This window comes from Canis aureus, chromosome 9, assembly GCF_053574225.1.
Source record: "Canis aureus isolate CA01 chromosome 9, VMU_Caureus_v.1.0, whole genome shotgun sequence".
Classification (NCBI taxonomy): Eukaryota; Metazoa; Chordata; class Mammalia; order Carnivora; family Canidae; genus Canis; species Canis aureus.
Window position 1 is genome coordinate 65,782,514 of NC_135619.1, and position 18,606 is coordinate 65,801,119.

Sequence of the window (18,606 nt, forward strand, 5' to 3'; positions counted from 1 at the left end):
TGGCCCAAAGGCAGACGCTAAACCGCTGAGCCACCCAGGGATCCCCCTTTTGTTCTATTCCAAATCTCAACAGATGGGATCATACCCGCATCCCACCCTGGGGAGGGCCCGCTGCTGTACTCAGTTCCTCCATTCTAATGCTAACGTCATCTGGAAGCACCCTAGGAGCCCCCCAGATATCATGTTGGTCAGGCATCTGGGCACCTCTCGGCTGAGTCAAGTTGATGCAAAATTAACCGTCACGACAGCCAACCTGTCTAGCTTGTCTCACACCACCCCACGGCCCATCTGTGGAGTAATGGAGGCCCCCGGGGCCTGCGGGGTCCTGGGGGCTGTACCCTGGGATGAACGGAGGCCTGGGCTCTGCCTATTGTCACATTCGCTCTTGCCCCAGCTCTTCCCATTGTAAGAGGCCCACTGGGGGCTCCTCAGGTGTGTGGGGGAGGGGGTCCCTCAGCTCCTTCAGGAGGGCGCCCCCTAGTCTAGGCCTGGAGCTATGAGTAAAATGGAAGCAACTGGGAAAATGAGCCACTTTGGAAGCACAGATGCACCTTCTCCACAGGTTTATTTACTGCAGAGTCAAAGGTCCCTCATTTCATGACATCTCGGTGGGGGATGGAGAGATGTGAGGCGCTATTCACGATCTCACGTCGTCCTGGCATCAGGGCAGGCAGCAGGGAGCTACTTGGGAGTTCCTGGGTCTAATATCTGCCCTCCCCGCTAAGCCCTAAGTCGGTGAGCCAGGGACTGTCTTTCCAGCTCATTAGGAAAGTGCTGGAGCCTGGCCCGATGCCTGGCCCGATGCCTGGCCCATGGCAGGGCCCCACCATGGCGCACGCAGACTGGAAAGCTCGCAGGCGCCTGGCAGCGCTGAGCAGGGCCACGAGATGGAAGCTTCTGCGAACGCCATCTCACTTGCCCCTCACGGTGGCCTTAAGAACATGAGTTCCTCCTCGTCCTGAGATGTGGGAACAGAGGCTCTGAGAAGTGGAGGCTCCCCGAGGGGTCCAAGACCCGGTATCAAAGGCAGGCCTGACCCCAGGCCCGCCCGGCCCACCGCTGCTTCCTGGGAGCAGGGGAGCCTCCGGGGAGAACCGCAGGGCGGAGCAGCTTCCCTCAGGCCAGCGTGCCACGTTTTGGTCCCAGGGCACGAGGGACACTGACGCTTTTCTTGTTTGGTTTTGGTAAAACGACTTAGACTCACGTGCCAGAATGGACTTGCTTCCTCCTTCCAGGAGGGCCCGGGGTTTGGGGTGCACAGGCCCTGGCCCCCCGCTAAGAGAGAAAGCGGCCTGGGGGGGGGGCAGAAGCTGCCACTCACCACCTTCGAGGAAGCGCTGAGAGAGCAGCATCCTTTCAGGGGGTGAGGCTCCCGTGAGGACCCGGGACGAGGGCAGCGGCTGGACAGACCCGTCCCCAGTTCACCCTGGCCGTTGAGCTCCGAGCCTTAAACCGGGGTCAGGATACTTAGGTGCCTCACCGGGTTGTGACAAGTGGGGGCCTGGCGCAGACGGTAACGGTTAGCGGTTAACCAGGTGGTAACCATCACTTAGCTGGCGAGGCAACAAGGTAAAGGAACAGAGACCGGCCCAAGGTAACTCGGTGGGGCGGCGCAGGCCCCAGGGCCCTTGCACGGATTCCATACAGTGAGTTGGTGTTTTATTTTATTTGTTTATTTGAGAGAGAGCACAAGCCGGCAGAGGGAGAGGGAGGAGCAGACTCCTTGCTGAATGGGAGGCTGACGTGGGGCTCAGTCCCGACCCTGAGATCGTAGCCTGAGCCAAGGGCAGACGCTTAACTGACTGAGCCGACCAGGTGCACCTTGCTGAGTGTTTTTAGTAGAGGAAGCAGAGTCCACGACATAATCAGGGTAAAAGCACTTTGAAAACGAAAATGTGTGGGGCGCCTGGGTGGCTCAGGGCGTTGGGCATCTGACTCTTGATTTCCACTCAGGTCATGATCTCAGGGTGGTGAGATCCAGCCCTGCACTGGGCTCCGTGCGGAGTCTGCTTGGGGTCCTCTCTCTCTGTCCCCATGTCCCGCTGACTGTCTCACTCTCTAAAAGAAGAAAGAAAGAAAATGTGCTCCGCCGAGTCCTTCAGCTCTTTGTCTCCAGCTCGGGGCCTGGCGTGCAGGCAGCACACAGTAAGTGCTTCTAAATGACCCAATGAGCACCCTACAGAGCAGGTGCGGCCTACACAGGCCTCCCCTCTCCAAGGGCGGCAGCTTTTGTCATACTGGGCGCTTGAGCCTTTGTAGCCCACAGCCCGACGAGACCTGGGGGACGTGTCTCCACAGCCCGTCACGGTATCCTGAGGGTGTTCGCACAGACAGTGCTGCGTGTTCCACGAGCATAACTCCGTCTACCTGGTGGGGAAGGGGAAGGGACTCATGGAAGACGGGGCTGAGGTGCTTGTCAACATGCCCTTGTCCTCAGGGCGCTGGAGGCTGCACGAAGTCCTACCACGATTAAGTGGGGGGGTCAATGGAGCTCGCGGCATGTGAGATCTGGGGACACAGGGTCTGTCGGAGTCCAGGGTGTCCAAGGAAGACCGCGATGTCTGCTAGTGACTTGGGAGTCCTGGTGGGACACTGTGGGGATCAAGCCTCCACCTTGCATGGCAGCCGGGGCTTTGAGTGGGCAAGAGTGTGGGAAGGACCCCAGGTCCTGGGGTGGCACAGGGTAGGCCTGGGAGGAACAGGGAGGTGCTGGGTTGGGTGCAGGCACTTGCTGGACATCGGAGAGGAGGTGCCATCTATGGGCCTGAAGTCCAGGGGTCAAGGCCGGGGGTAGATCTGTGAGTTCTCAGCACGCTTAGTTATGGCAGCCGTGGTGACGGATGAGCTCTTCCTCACGGACGGATGTAAGGAGTAGGAGAGAGGATGCCAGGGAATGCCAAGGGTGAAAGGAGGAGCCTGAAACAGGAAGCCAAGAGGCTGCCAAAGTGGTGAGAGCAGACCCAGGAGTCATGGCACAGAAGCTAGGGCTGTCATGGGGTCAATGTTGCCAAATCACATAAGGTATAAAGTGTCTGTTGAGATCTAGACAAGCTCTAAGCCAATCGAGGAAAGAGACAAAGAGATAAGATGGGTGGATTTCTGCCCCCCGGCCACCCCCTCATTCCTCATAAAGCTTATTTGGGTGATGTGGCTTTCTTTGTGGAGTTATGGGCTCCTGGGCCAGAGCCCCAGGATGGGCCACTTAGCCACTGGCAGGCAACCCCCTGCAGGACAAGCAAGCAGGGTCGCCTACTGCTTGGCTGGCTGGCCCCATTGCCTGGGGACTTTTGAGAGTTTCTGCTCTCTTTGGGTAGCTGGTTCCTGAGAAAGGAAGGAGAGGAGAGGCGGGCCCGCAGGCAGAGCCTTGCCTGCCTGTTCCCTAACACCAACTCCCAGCAGTCAACAGTGCTCCCAAGTGCCCTCCACATGGGGAAAACGAGGTGGGTAGTGTCCACCCTAATTTATTGACCTGAGGGCGGCTGGGGACCAGGCCAGGTGTGGTGGGTCTGGGTAGCCCTGGGGTGGTGGGAAGTGGGGGCACTCTGGCCTCTCAGGAGTTTGGGTGCACCTATTGGAATATACAGAAATTAGTTCAGGCACAGAGGGTGAGGAAGTATTTATGGTACCTTCGAGAGAAGATTCTGGATACGCAGGATATTTGTGTAGCTGAAGAGTGTAGGGTGAAGGGTTTCAGGAGGAGTGTGCCCAAGGCAGCAGCTGCCCACGGTACCTCACAGCAGCCCTTGCTCTGTGAACGGGAACAAGAAGACTTTGGCTCAGGTGCCTTAGGATTATGAGGCCCCATCAAGGGCTCAAGGAGTAAACTGCTGTCGCCCCATTGAAGGATGAGGATCTTAGGGTTAGGTGCTTAGCTCTAGGTCCCTCAGGCCCGGACGTGCCCTGGTGGGCGCTCTGGTTCCTTCCTTGGGAACACAAGCCTTTCTTCCCTCGGGTTTTCCTGGCTTTGGCTTCCTCACTCCCTCTGAAGCCCAGCCACCATCCAGCAGATTCCCCAGGGTGGAGACATATGATGCTCGCCCCCAGATCCCGGGCTCTCCCGCACTGGGGAGACCTCAGAGGCGGGCAACCTCGCCCTGGCGTTGACACAAAGCCCAGGGCTGGCATCTGGGGAAATGCACACGGCTATGTGGGCCGGCCAGCTCCAGGGGGGTTCCAGAGACTGAATAAAAAGGGGCCCCTGGGCCAGAAATAGGCAGATGGAGGTCACTGAAAGGAAGCCCATGAAAGATCCCGATGTCATTATCAGTGTCACGCATAAGGCTGTGTTTGGAGCAGGGACAGTGCAAGGTTAGCAGGTGACGGACAGCAGAACCATGCCCCTCGCTTCCATCCTTTGTCAAAGGGAACGCCCTCCAAACCCTAATGAGCTGAGCAAATGTGACAGGGAGGGTCTGGGGACCCTGAGGGTCACTACTTGGGAAGTGGCACGTGACTGTCATCTGTACAGGATGAGCGAATAGTAGAAGTGACCAAATGTCTCAGTTCACATGCCTAGGGCCTGGGAAGGGGCGGGAGGATAGGTTCTGGTGACTGGGACAGGCCGCTGTCATCCGTGTTCCCTCGGGGATTCTAAGACGAGCCACCAGCTGGTGCTGAATGATCTCCGTACTCGGGCCGAAAGCAGCTGGGTTAGGAATGGGGTCTTTTGAGAACAAATTGTGCTGAGTTGGCCTCCTTTCCCATGCTGATGGGGTCAGCAGTCCTCGAGTGGGGGACATGCCCCAGCCAGGCTGCACCCGCCGTCACAAGCGGAGATGAAGAGCAGGGCAGCCGGGAGGACAGCGCCACTCTGCAGCGTCCCAGTCAGCCCACAGCTCGGGCCCTGCACCCCTTCCTCCGCGCTGCCAGCCCAGAGCAGCTTCGGGCCCGGCCTCCCCGACCCTCTGAACAGCAGCCGTTGGGTTTTGAGGAGGGGTGGGATTGGTCCCCGATCTCGTGTGTGTAATTAGCTGGAAAAGGTAATACGTGGGCAGCCCTGGTGGCTCAGTGGTTTAGTGCCACCTTCAGCCCAGGGCGTGATCCTGTAGACCCAGGATCGAGTCCCACGTCGGGCTCCCTGCATGGAGCCTGCTTTTCCCTTTGCCTGTGTCTCTGCCTCTCTCTCTGTGTGAGTCTCTCATGAATAAATAAAATCTTTTTTTTTTTTTTTTAAAGGTAATATGTGCACATACCTTGAAAATTCAACCAGGACTTAAAGTGTGCAATTGAGCCCCCACCTGACGACGGTGCCCCTCGAGGCTGTCCTGGGGACGTTGCACGGTGCTTGCAGACATGTTCACGTCCCTGCGAGTGGGCTGCGGACCCCTTCTGTCTTCTCGAGTGGGAGCAGATTCATGCGCTCTTTTGTCCTTCACTTCTTTCACTTCCTGTATTCTGAAGGTCATATTCCCTGCTCCCTGAGCGCGTCCCCCCACCTGGCCTCCGGGTGCCCCACATGCTGCTTTCCTTCCACCTGCTGGGCTGCCCTGGCTGGAAACTCCCTCTAGCTGAACTGTAAAGGTTGGAGCTCCTCCAATTGATTCCTGGGCCTTCTTTGCATCTTAAACCTTCCCCCGAAGCCACGCTATCTACTCCCGAGGTGGACAGCTACCACCTAGCACCCCCACCCCCTTTGGACCCTCTCCTCTGAGCTCCTAGCTTGCACCCAACTGCCAAGCACACATGATCACCATTAAACTCTCATCTTCCTGCCGACCCGACTTCTCTTGCTCTCCCCCAAACCAGCGGGCGCTGCTGGTACCTGCAGTTGTCACAGGGTACTCAGGATCCTATCCAGAACCTTCCTCGTCTTCGGTCAGCCGTCTGGGCTCTTCTAGGGAGGGCTGCACCAGCCTCCTGCCTCACAACTCTGGCAGGGAAGCTTCCTGTTGCTGCTAAGGTCAAGATGCCCGATGTGCCTCTCACTCCCTGAAGCTTATTTCCTCAGTGCTCCGCATCTTCCTGGAAACCCTCCCCCGAAACTCCCTCCTCCCAGCCTTGCGGTTCTGGCTTTCCCCTGACCTGCACTCGAAAGGTCACTTCCACATTAAGTCTTCCCCATCCTGGGGCCAGTTAGATCCCCAGCCTTACCTCTGTAATAATCTAGTGTCTTTTATTCCTTGACACCCTAAAATTGTTGTGGGCAGGACTGTGTCTTGCTCATTACTGTCACCACAGGACTTGGCAGTGTCTGGCAGTTAGAAGTTACTTATTGAATAAGTCAATGTTTGTGAAACAAACGATTACCATGCCTGTGCCTGCTTGGGCCACCATCCTTTCTGGATTTGAGCCTAGGCTCTACCAACTTACTAGGTGTGTGACCTTGGAGAAGTTACTGGATGTCTCTGTGCTTTGGTTCCTGATCTGTAATAAAATGGCACTAATAATAGTATGTAATTCACAGGGGATTAAAGGAAATAATGTCGAATTCATTGATTAAAAAAAAAAAAGTGCCGGGATTGAATCTGGCATGTATTCCTCCTCCCATCCATTCCTGAGCCATGTCAAGCCAGTCTTCTCAGCCATGATAATCTCCTACTGCTCTATACTGCTTTGTTTCTGGGACAAAACTCCTTTCCATCGAGAGTCCAGAGTTTCTGAGAGTAGGTATCCTGTTGGCTCTGTCTGCTGGAAAGAGGAGATCGAGAGATATCCCTCAATGCACCGAGGAAAGGTTAAGGCCTGCCATGGCTAAGGAGGTGGCCTGAACCCACTATCCCAGGGGTCATCTGCGAGTACAGGAGTGAAAGTTGACTTACTCAATTTTCTTTTTTAGATTTTTAAGCAATTCACATACAAAAACGCCCTTAGATTTTATCTTGAGAGTCCACAGTCAAACCTAAGATGGTTACAAGATATAGTCAGTCACCTTAGTGAGACATGCAAGGGGAAATGCTAGAAGGGAACTTATTAGTGAAATGATTACAATATAAAATGACATTGATTGTATAGCAACTGAAAAAATGGAAACTAGAAAACTTCCTATTTCACATTTTTCAGAAACTTAGACTAGATCATGACTCTCTTACCCTTTCAAATAGTAAGTGAATGGACCCTGAGTTTGAAAGAGGAAAAAAGCTCAGATACTTGGGAGACCTGAGTCTTGGATGTATCTGGGTATCTTGCTGCTGGACCAATGCCTGGCACCTTCCAGGCTTGGGTCCAGGTGGGCAGAATGCTGGACTTCCTTTGGAGACCCCTGTGCAAATTAATTCTCTGCTAGAATTTGTAAACTGAAGTCTCTCAGAAGTGTCCTACTGAAATAATAGAAAAGAATCTGGAAAACTCCCAATTCTACCCTTAGTGGAGTACAATCGCCTCTAGAATTGAGGTCTGCATGCTATAGGGCTAAAACAGACTGTATCCAACTCAGCAGGTTCTATACAAGCCATTTATTTGAAATGCCAACTATGTGTAGGATAAAGTCAGTGCTACATGCTTATCAGTAACAGTAGAAAAATAGAACCAGTGGAAACCTTTGTACAACCGTAATGATACTCAAAAGAGAAATCTATCGTTTTACAATGCTTCACACAGACGAATTCAAGTTTGGAGGTACCTAAATAAAAATACTATATATTTCTTTAAAAAACACTATGTACAATTGAAGCGTAAACAAGTTTTACAAAGTACTGGTTATGCAGGTTGTAGAAAACACTTGCATAGGACATGAAATCAGTTTAAGAAAAATTTCTGAGCCTTTAGCATTGAAGGCACTTGACTTTATACCAGTAACAGCACAACCACAAGAAATGCAGTGTTGTAGAAGATACCACCTCTCTGAAGTACAGATGTGGTACATAAACAGCAAGTGGGGTTCAGGAATCTTTAGCTTTCAGCCACCCCATCTAAGAGCAGGATTCCATACCACCTGCCCATGGAACCCAGATACACAGTCACGTGTAGGTACACAATGAAGCTTCCAGAGCTTATCTTGTCTCTTAGAACCCACATAAACACACAAACACGAGAGGTTATTTTCAAGACACACACCTGCAAGTAATCTTTCTATAGGAACAGCCACAGCATTATAATATTCAGAATGTGGAAGAATGACACATGGTCTGAGGGTTTTCTAGAGGAAAAAAAAAAAAGATCTGAAGACTTGCCAATAAAACAAGTATATAACAGCTACTGCAATCTACAGGACAAAAAGACAACTTAACATTTCATAAAACATTGTTCATACAACAGTGTTAATGGAAAAGAGTAAAATATCTTTTAGTGTGTGATGATAACTCTTTTAGTAATGTTATGTGTAATGAGGTTTGAAAGTAAACCACTTAGTAGACAAAGTAAACCACTGCAGAACCGGGAATAGCACCCATCACTGCTGCTTTAATAGTAACTTTCAACTGAAAGTTGAAGGTCAACAAAATAATAATTAAAAAAAAAAAAAAGAGTCAAATAAACATTTCCCTTTGAGTTCGTTCCTAAGGTAAAAACATGAATGCCTCAGAACTGGAAAACAAGTGTCTTACAAGTGTTTCATGAAACGCGTTTCCCCATGAATGGTGGATTACACATATGAAAATCCCTATTTTGCTGAGTAGTTACTGAGAAACATTCACCCTTCCCCTGTGGAGATTGGGACATGGCAATGTCAGCCGTGAGCTCCTGTGGCCCCTGCTGCCCCCCAGGCCCTGCAGCACCACCCACACATTCTCATGGACAAGGGCTGCCCGCTGGCGGAAGGTGAACAGCCAGTCAAAAGAAAACCCAATTAATAGGTGGCAATTGCAATAAAAAGTTATTGAGGACGCAAAACCAAGAATTAGGTAAAGTTTTACAGCTCTACAAAAAAGACTCAAATATAAAGATCTTGTTAAAAATCCTTAATATCCAACTGGTTCTGGAAATGCAGGGAGAGCTTAGGTCTAGGGGCGTGTGCCTAGAATGAGCTAATGGGGCACAGGCCATGGTGCGTGGGAATCTGAAACAGCTGCTTTTCACTGATAATTTTTGCCTTTCATGCTGCTATTTCTTTTTGAGCCACAGGGGACTTTGAACTTAGCCATCAAAATCACAAAACTAAAACCAAAAATGTAAGTAGAGGACCAACAGCTTCTTGAAGAAACATGGACCTTCTCTTCCCTCTCCAGGAGCTAAATGGTAGTTCTCTAAACCACGAAGGTGGTGATTGACTGACAGCCTGATTGTCTGCAGCCTTGAGAGGAGATCTGGTATTTTGAGATATAGTTCTCCTGAAATTTCTAAACCAAGGGAAATGCCAGGTCCTACAGCCTAAATTTTATATTATACATACACTTTTTTCCTAAGAGCAATCTTACCCAGACTTCACATTTATCTTAGTACAGCATTAACAGATTTTAATGCCAAGTAAGCAATACAGAAGATTGGAGAGGTGGGTTCCAAACCCAGAGGCACACAGCTAATCTACCCTAGCCACCACACTTCACAAGATATATTAGAAGTCCACTGACGCCTACCCTAGCACACACACACCTGCTTACCTTCTCCAAGTCACACCAGTCCACAATCCCACAGATTAAAGCAAGTTCCTCTCTGTACACAATTTAGTCAGATCAGCTACTACATTATTAAAAACAAACCTCATAAATTAAAGTAGGAACAGTGGTCACTTATTTTTATGTTTGGGGGATATGAAAGAATATTTAATAAGTTTTCAGGAAAATGAGTCTGTGACATCAAATAGCTCTTGTCTAACATTTTAAAAAATACAGGTCAGAGATGAGAATACTTTTTCCCACCCTATTTAGCTCTACTCACTCTTATTTGCAGTACCAGCACAGTACAGTCTGAATTCAGAAATTTAAAACTGCATCAATATAATTCATGTCAACACATGTATATAAATACACCTTAAAGAATATCATGGAATTAATTTTTGTTTCTGAAGAGAGATGGACTCAGATTGGCTTCAAAAGACACCATCATCTATAATAAAGAGTCAAACCTCCGAAAAATGAGAACAGAGTCCTATGTTTTTCTATCTTTTAAAAAAAAGGAGCCTCAGAGGCAATGCTAGCCGGCCTCCTAGGGGATGAATGTTCACTCTGGGAGGCATGGAGCTCAGCATACAACACTGCTGGCATCGCCAGACACGCTGGCAGCAGCTAACTAGGCAGGCAGCAGGATGCGGGGCAGCGGTTTGCCGGTGTAACCAGATGGATGTGGTCCCCGTCTTTGAGACTACCTACTGTTAGGATTTTTTAAAATGTCAGATTATTCCTGAGTGTATATCCACAGGGTAAAGTAGGAAAGACTGTTAAGAGAAACTACAGCTTCGGGAGAAATCAGAGTTGTTGACGCCCAATAGAAACCTATTTACTTAAAAGTGCATGTAATTCATTTATATGGTAGCTTGTATAAGGCTCCCTAGCCCTGCATAGTTTTAGAGTGAGTGTGATTCATAGTTATATATATATATATATGTGTGTGTGTGTGTGTGTGTGTGTATATGTGTGTGTGTGTGTGTGTATATATATATATACACACATATGTAGAAAAGAGGCTCCCAGACATCCTTCACACAAAGGAATGTTCAGCAGGTCTCTTTTCTTCTAAGTGCTACGGCTGTGTGTGTATGTGTTTGTAAAAATACAAAGTGAATGCTCAAATAATGTTGAAGTGATTTAAAAACTCAAATACTAATATATTTACATTGGAGAGTAAGAAAAAAAAAACAGTCCTTAGCTCACACATTGCCCTTCCAAGGGAGAGGATCTTACAAGATCCCATGTGCTCAGTGGTTCAGTAAAATCCTAAACCAGCGTCCCCAGTGGAGTTCAAGTAGGACATGTAGTGTTTCACTGGGAAAAAAAAAAGAAAGAAAGAAAGAAAAAGTTTCTTTTTCTTTTTTGGTGACAAAGCATTATGCATTCTACAACTTTTTAGGACACCAAAATTCAGACAAACTTTGAAAAACATTTAAAAGAAAACACAGGCTTACAAACACCAAAATGACATCCGTAAGACTGAAGCCCTTTTGGTTTTTTTTTTTTTTCCCACAGAGAGCAAGACAACTGAAGGCAGCAAGCAGTCATTTCCCATCTCAGCTGGAGAGTCGAAGCTCAGAACCAGAAATCCCGTCGGGCAACCTTTAAGTTACTTCGCTATTTCCACTGCCTTAGGATTCCAAGAAATCCAATGTCTTTGAAACCTCCTCTAGGGCTACGCTAATGCACATGACCAGCACCTGCAGTGATTCTGGCAGCGTCCACACTGTGAACAAAGCTACGGCGTTAGCCCGGGCACAAAAGGCTTTGCTCCTTTCGGTTCTTTACCGAACCAGAAAACTTCAGGATCCTGACTGGACTCTCTCGCTGGAGGAATGAAGACCAGCTCCCAAGACTTGTTAAGAAAAGAATGATATTAGATTTATGGAGACTGAGCAGGAAGATTTCTGAACTAAAACAATTACCGAAGAGAGAGGAGCATTTTGATGTGCTGTTCTTTGGAATTTCTATAATTAAAAAATAAGCACAGAACTATTTCATAAGAAAATACATCTCAGTGTGCAGTCCAATGCACGTGGAAACTGGTAGATGAAAGGTAAAATGCAAAAAAGTATGAAAATACGGTTCCTTTAAATGTGGCAATAAAGTTTGACATACTGATATAAAATCAATACAGGTAAAATAAATGTACAAGTGCAAAAAAATTCCATCATTTGTAAAGAGGGAAAAAAAAGTGCCAGCTTGCTTGCTCTTAAAAATGCTTCCCCACACAACTGTTCAAACACAAAATAGACAGATGCAGCATTCAAAAGAACCCTCGTAGCATGCCACGTCTCATAAACATGTATATACAAAAACTAGAATAAAATAATGTGAAACTGAGTTAGCTGGCATCAATAAACTGGTCTCTAAGTTGTCGGGTTACATCATAAAATGGGATGTTTCACATCTCAGGCACAGACGACTTGGAGGTTGCTCTCAGAGGGCAGACTTTTTGTAGAGGAAGTCTGGCTTGCTAGGTGACCTCCTTCCCCTGCTTATTGAATCTTCCCTTTCTAAATCAGTATTTTGCTGAGCTCCGCGGCCCAGGGACTCACTGTCCGCCAGTCTCCTACTGGATCTCTCTTCCGGAGCTTCAGAGCTGCATGCAGGATGTGAGGGTCTGTTGGGAGTCAGCCCAAAAGTCAAGTCAGTTTCTACTGCTGTTCGTCCCCTGACGTGGGCTGGACCATTGCCATTTTCGGGGGCCGCCAAAGGAAAGTCTGACCGCTGGGGAGGTTGTTCAACGACGTCAAGGTGGATAGACTCATTCTTTTGTCTGTGAAGGTGCCCATCAGGGGAAAGTGGATATTCTCTCCTACCTTCTTCCTGCTTTTTAGGAGAGGTCTGGCTAGGTAGGTAGGCTGACTTTAAGCCACTTGGTGATGCCTTATTGTGGCTATACAAATCGGGACCAAAATATCCACCTTGTGAAGGGGAAGGGGTGCGTCTGCCAGGAGCTGGAGTAGAAGGTCTGCATGCAGCATTTGAGAAGTCATAGAAATCCGGATATTCCTGCTGATTTTCTCGAGCATCTGCTTTTTGCTCTAGTGTGTGTTTCTTTCGAGACGTGTGTGTATGCCTCTGTGGAATACATGACAGATGCTGGGGAGGCCCTGGTCCTACTTCAGAAACTGATTGGCTTAATTCTGTGTCTACAGCCAGTTCTGGAAGCCTCCTGTCCTTGAGTGACAGTGTGGACACACCCATGGCGATGTCTGGCATTAGGTCATTTAGCACAGGTTGTGTACACTGCAAACAAGAGACAAGAGAAGGGAGGGTTAAAAGAAAAAGACCCACGACTCCCTCTTTGTAAAAATGATGTTCACCAATTTTGGTTCTTCATTATGAAAGTGATACATGCTTATTTTTAAGAATGGTAACACTATAGGGGCCACTGGGTGGCTCAGTATGTTAAGTGTCTGACTCCTGATTTTGGCTCAGGTGGTGATCTCAGGGTTGTGAGACTGAAACCCCTGTCAGGCTCCAAGGGCAGCCCAGAGCCTGCTTGTCTCTTCCTCTGCTCTGTTGCTTGCCCCCCTCCCTGCTTGCTCTTGTGCTCTCAAATAAATTAAAAAAAAAAAAAAAACTTAAAAAAGAAACAATAACAATATAGAAAACCATAAAGGTAAAAAAACAAAACAAAAACCCACTAATCTTCCCTATGAGATAGTCAATATTAACATTTTGAGGTATTTTTCTCATTTTTTCTCTGCTCATATATTAATTTTCATAAAATGTAGTGAATATTAAGCCTGTCAATAAGTTTTGAGATTACTATTTAAATTATAGCATAATATTCCACTGTATTGAGGAGTCATGGGTTATTTAGCCATTCTTCTTCCACTGTTGACATTAAAGTTGTTTCCAATTTCTTATTATTATAACCAATACTGTAATGGGGTGCCTGGCTGGCTCAGTTGGTGGAATGTGTGACTCTTGACCTTGAGGTCCTGAGTTTGAGTCCCACGCTGAATGTAGAGATTACTTAAAAATCAAATCTTAAAAAAAAAAAAAAAAAAAAAGACTGCAATGAACTTACAAATAAATTACCTTTAAAGGGAATTTTATTTAAAATAAATAGTAGTAGAACTTTTGAAATTGTAAAATCGAGGGCAAGGCCAATAGGGTGGGAATTTGGCTTATCTAACATTATCAATCTCTGTTGTTTCTTCTTTTTTAGAGGGGAGACTGCAGGCAAAGTAGGTAGAAGGGTGTAAGGTAAGGAAGGATCATAATTTGTTCTGAAGTGTATACTAGTCCAGTTTCCAAATATTTTAAAAAATATTCCCTGAAGTAATATATGTATCTTTTGTTTTTTTATTGAAGGCCACCGACAATGTGTGTGACTGAGCAGGAAGACTTAAAAATCACTACTTTTCCCCAAAGGTATTATATAAACAGAAATTGAACCTCTAATACAATGCAAAATTGATCAAGGAATTCTTGCTTAATTTATTAGCTACTAACACTAGCTACTGCGGTTCCCAGTCAAATGAGTGCTCAGATGGAACAGCCTGCCAGAGGCAGACACAGGCATGAGGACTGATTATCTGTCCATTTTCTGAACAGGAGTCTTCCCCACATTGCTCCTGACAGTATATACAGCTATAAATAACTTCCCTTTCCCGCCCCATCAAAGCATCTGATAGAAGAGTAGATTCTACAGAAGTTAGGGCAGATTCTAGACATGTGCTTGAATGGAGCATCACAAAACTGGTAAGATCCACTGGCACTGCCCTGTGTCACTACCCCTTCTGAGTACCTGCAATGAGCACTAAGACGAAGAAGGTACCAACTACTTCCAACACACATCCCATCTCTCCCCCTGGCTCTCGCTCTGGTCCACTATCCTTCTCTCTTTCCCTGCAGTCTAGGTTTTTAGCCTGTCAGTAACACTTCTGGGCACTGCCGAGTCCCAGTACGGCTCCTAGGGTCAGGGAAATTGCTTCTAATTTTCCATGAACATTTTATTTTAGGTAAATTAGCGAAGTGCTAACTTACCACTTGTTTCTCACATGCTACTGTTGCTGAGGTGGTGGTGGCGGCGGCAGCGGCCACTGTCTGTCTCCCTAGTCCTGTGGTGTTGGTGCAATCAGGTGCTGCTGCTTTAACACCTGGCAAGTAGACTGGAGGGGGACCAGCTTTAGGGGCTGTTCTGGAGTGAAACAGTGAATGATTACAGGGATAAGAGAATGAGCGTGAAGGGTGCTGGCTGGGAGGTCTTTGTTTCCAGCCTGCTTTGAGTTGGTTATGGATTGGGGTGGCTGGGGGGTGGTATGGAGGTGGTGGTGGGGGCAAGGGTGGATGGAAGGCCACAAAAGAGTCCAGATCTGTAAACATGGTTTCTGCAGGGGGGGTGCTGTTAACTCGACATCTCCCAGACTGTCTCATTGTCAAGAGTGGACTTTCGTCCCCGAAGCGTTCATCCGGAAAGAACTTGTGAGGATTCTAAGAAAGATTTAAACAAAGAAACAAATAAACAAAATGGACATTTATTAGCAAATTTCCTAGATAGAAATTTACAGGCTGAGAGCGTTAAATGAGATCCTGCATTAAGTGTAGAGATTACTTAAAAATAAAATCTTGAAAAAAAAAAAAGATGGCAATAAACATACATTTGGCAAGAGAAAAAGGCACAACATATTTCTCTAGGCCAGAAGCCCAAGGAAAATAACAGCACAAAAGGATACAGCAGAGTCTCTGTAGCCTAAGACAGAGCTATCAAGGAGAGCTGTTTAACTAAATATTCCAGCAAGCAGGTCAGTAATCCCTTGCAAGATTATGTGATAATGCAAAAGTAGGAAATAAAACTTAATTCAAATGTCTTTGCTGAGAAAATAAAATTAAATACCAAAGGAAAAAAAGGCATACAAGTGAGGATCTTCCTAGAATTTTCTGACAAAGCATCGCACTCTGTCTGAAATAAAACCTATAAAATACTAATCCTTACCTGTTTATTACATATCACTCAGTTTGATTAGTATTTTGATAAATACTATATAGTAATTAACTTATAAAACTTTTATACAATTTAAGATATCAAGTTAAGATACAATTTAGAATGGCGAAGACTTAAAAGAAAGGAATAGGAAACAAGACTCTATTTCAGGGGTGGAAACCATGGTAAAAAATAAAAATCAAGAACGGCCTGCTGCCCTGCCTAGAAACACCACACTACATTCCTCTTTGAAAACTCAGGCTAAACAAGTCTGGAGTCAGTGGCAAAAAAAAAAAAAAAAAAAAATGCAATCACTTAACCAGACAAAATTAAATTTTATTTTAGGCTCTGATTTAGCGGCTGTGAACAGACTACTTTACACGTTCTTTCTTCATTGCAAAACTGACGCTACTGCTCTTGTACTTGGTAAGAAATTAGGTTTTTTCCCCCTGCTTATTAAAAAAAAAAATTCATTCCTTGATTCTCATGCCTACAGGATTTGTAACTTCATGCAAAAACATTTTTATTACATGGAGGAGGAGAGAGGAAGAAGAAGGGCACCTGGCAGATCTGTTAAGTCTGGTAGTAGGCCACAAACTGAAACCTAGAGACCCAATGAGGGACAGAGAGCAGTGGAGGGTCAGAATTTCCTACTTCTTCTTTCACCTTTGATGAGGATGCACGCTATTAACTTTTAGCAAGCCTATTAGGCACTGGAGACACAGTTGCTTACATACAGCACCTCTTATCTTCACAACATCCACTCTACTGGTGAGGAAACTGATATTCAGAGTGCTTATGTGGTTGGCCCTGGTTAACTAACTAATTGATAAGCAGCAGAGCCAAGATATAAGTTCAGCTCTCCCTCCAAAGTCTGTGTGCTCCATCTCCATCCACTCGACACACTGCCTCTACCTGGGAGGCGGTGGTTGGGAGTGGGGGTGGGGGTACAGAGGACGACTTCCAGGCTATCACAGACCCTCAAGGCAGTGAAAGGGCATGCGCTAAGAAACAGATGCACATGCTGTGAGGGCTCCTTAAGATGTCTGAACTACTGTCTGCACAATGATCAAGGCTCCCTATCACACATTGTCAAAAGCCATCCCACCTGTAAGAGCTCAGCAGCAGCGTCCGCAAGACCAAATTCTCTTAACACTCGAATCTGTATCTCATAGCTGACCGTGGCACCTTCTCCACAGTTGAGTGCGTAGGCTCTCTGCACCTGCTCAGTATGCCGTAGTTCCTGCAGACGCCTGACCATGTCTTTCATAATGAGGAGACGAGGAACTGAAAAAAGAAAAGGTTGGTAGGCAAAATATCTGAGCTGCATGAAAACCCACTCACTGAGCATGAGAAAGAAAGCATGTGTTCTGCTTAGAATCTTCTTAAATATTTGGTGATAGCCTTTTAATTTCCTGGAAACATAGTAACTTATATGCTGCCTAGAGAAGGGGGACCCTGAATGGAGTCTCGAAAAATGAGAGAAAACCAGTCAGGTAAAGTAGCATGAAGGCATGTGTCTCAAGCAGAAGGACCAGGCATATGTCAAACAGGCAGGTGACAGCATGGCATGAGTAGCTGGTACCACTAGTAGAACTTAGGGTTCAAAGGTACAAGCAGGAAGAGTATATTAAGAGAAGGCGAGACAGATAGGTAGGAGCAGATCACAAATGACCCAGCATATCATAAGGAATTTACATCCTGGAGGTTGAACCAAGCCTGCGGCCTAGTTTGTAAATAAAGTTTTACTGGCACACAGCTACATCCACTCGTTCAGACAGTGTCTGTGGCTGCTTCTGATGGCAGAGTTGAGTAGCTTCGATGGAGACTGCAGAGCCCACAAAGCCTAAAATATCTACCAAGTGGCCCTACCAGAAAATGTCTGCTGAGTCCTGGTGTAAAAGCCAGAGTGGGAGTAAGGTTAGAGGCAGGAAGAGCAGTTAGGAACCTAGACTAAGGCTGTAACAGGGGGCTGAGGAATAGGGGACACAGTCTACAAATATCTAAGAGACAAACTGACCAGACTGGCCACCGGCTCTTTTTTCTGGGGAAAGGCGAGCTACCACTTCCTGAGTGCTTACTCTGTGCCAGGCAAACTCCTAAGCATCTTACTCACAGTACTTCCTCAAATCTTCATAACAACCCTAGAAAGGAGATATATCCATTTTGTAGACAAGGAAATTAATGCTCTGGGAAGTTATCTTGTCAAAAGTCACACAAATAAAGTGGCAGAGCCAGAATATGAGCCCATGAGTCTTCTCCAAGAGGCTATATTGTCTTCTTTAGAGTGAGGTGGGCAAGGAAGAGAGAAGAATCAGAGAACACCAGAATAGGACCGGGTCTTGTTAAATAAGACAACAAAGCCAAGTCTTCTTGTGAACATCTCTGGGCTTTTTAGATTCAGTTCTAAGATTAAACTATGCTGCTATTCAATTGCATTAACTCAAGCTGATAAAAACCGGGCTAGTGACCATAGCTTCAATATCTGCACAAATCAGCTATTAGTGATATTTCTCTTCTGTTGTCCAATGTATACTTTAAATAAATGATTGTCAGTGTTTTGTCAGTAGTGGCCAAATCTGATAAGGCCAGCAACTGAACAGACATTAGTCCCAGAATAAAATATATGTGTTCAATTAAAAGTTGTTATTCTTCTATTTGTCCTTAATTGAAACAGACATTTATAAGCAGAAAATGAATGATACCATTTCTAATAATGCTATAATTTGCTGATCTTTTTGAATCTTCCAGTGGTAATTGGCAAGAGCTATAAATTTCTGACCCCCAGATCACTGCGGATTTTCTTACCTTAAAAACTAACACTAGAGCCCTTTGGTTAAAATCAACATTAACTGATGCTCAGAAATTTTTGGGTGTAACAATTATGTATCTCTATCTATGGTCACTTTTCTCAAAGTCAAGACATAAGCCTGTATGTACTACAACAGAATTCACAGAGCAGATCCTGGGAGGCTGAATGGATCTCTAGGAAACCAACAGTGATCACATTTGGGGGCACAAGCCTAGACTCAAATATACAAGTTTATAACTCTCCTCAAAGTGTCTTATGTGAGCAATGGTTTATGGATATGAAAAATCAGAATTCCTCTGAACTAGTGGTTCTCAACAGGAAGCGATTTTACCCCACACAGCATATTTAGCAATGTCTAGAAACAGAAAAATGTT

General features: G+C 46.4%; 1 protein-coding gene across 7 annotated transcripts in view; it reads right to left on the reverse strand.

Moving 5' to 3' along the window:
- Positions 1 to 7,376: 7,376 nt before the first annotated feature.
- Positions 7,377 to 18,606, reverse strand: part of BTBD7 (BTB domain containing 7) — a 111,281-nt gene continuing 100,051 nt past the window's right edge. For 6 of the 7 annotated variants that reach the window (XM_077910410.1, XM_077910409.1, XM_077910406.1 and 3 more), the window contains 3 exons: positions 16,529 to 16,707; positions 14,484 to 14,930; positions 7,377 to 12,731 (listed from right to left, as the gene is read on the reverse strand). In XM_077910410.1, the coding sequence (XP_077766536.1) occupies positions 11,919 to 12,731; positions 14,484 to 14,930; positions 16,529 to 16,707 (1,439 nt within the window). In that variant the 3' untranslated portion in view covers positions 7,377 to 11,918. The remainder of the gene's footprint in view (positions 12,732 to 14,483; positions 14,931 to 16,528; positions 16,708 to 18,606) is intronic. The other variant, XM_077910412.1, reaches the window with a different exon arrangement.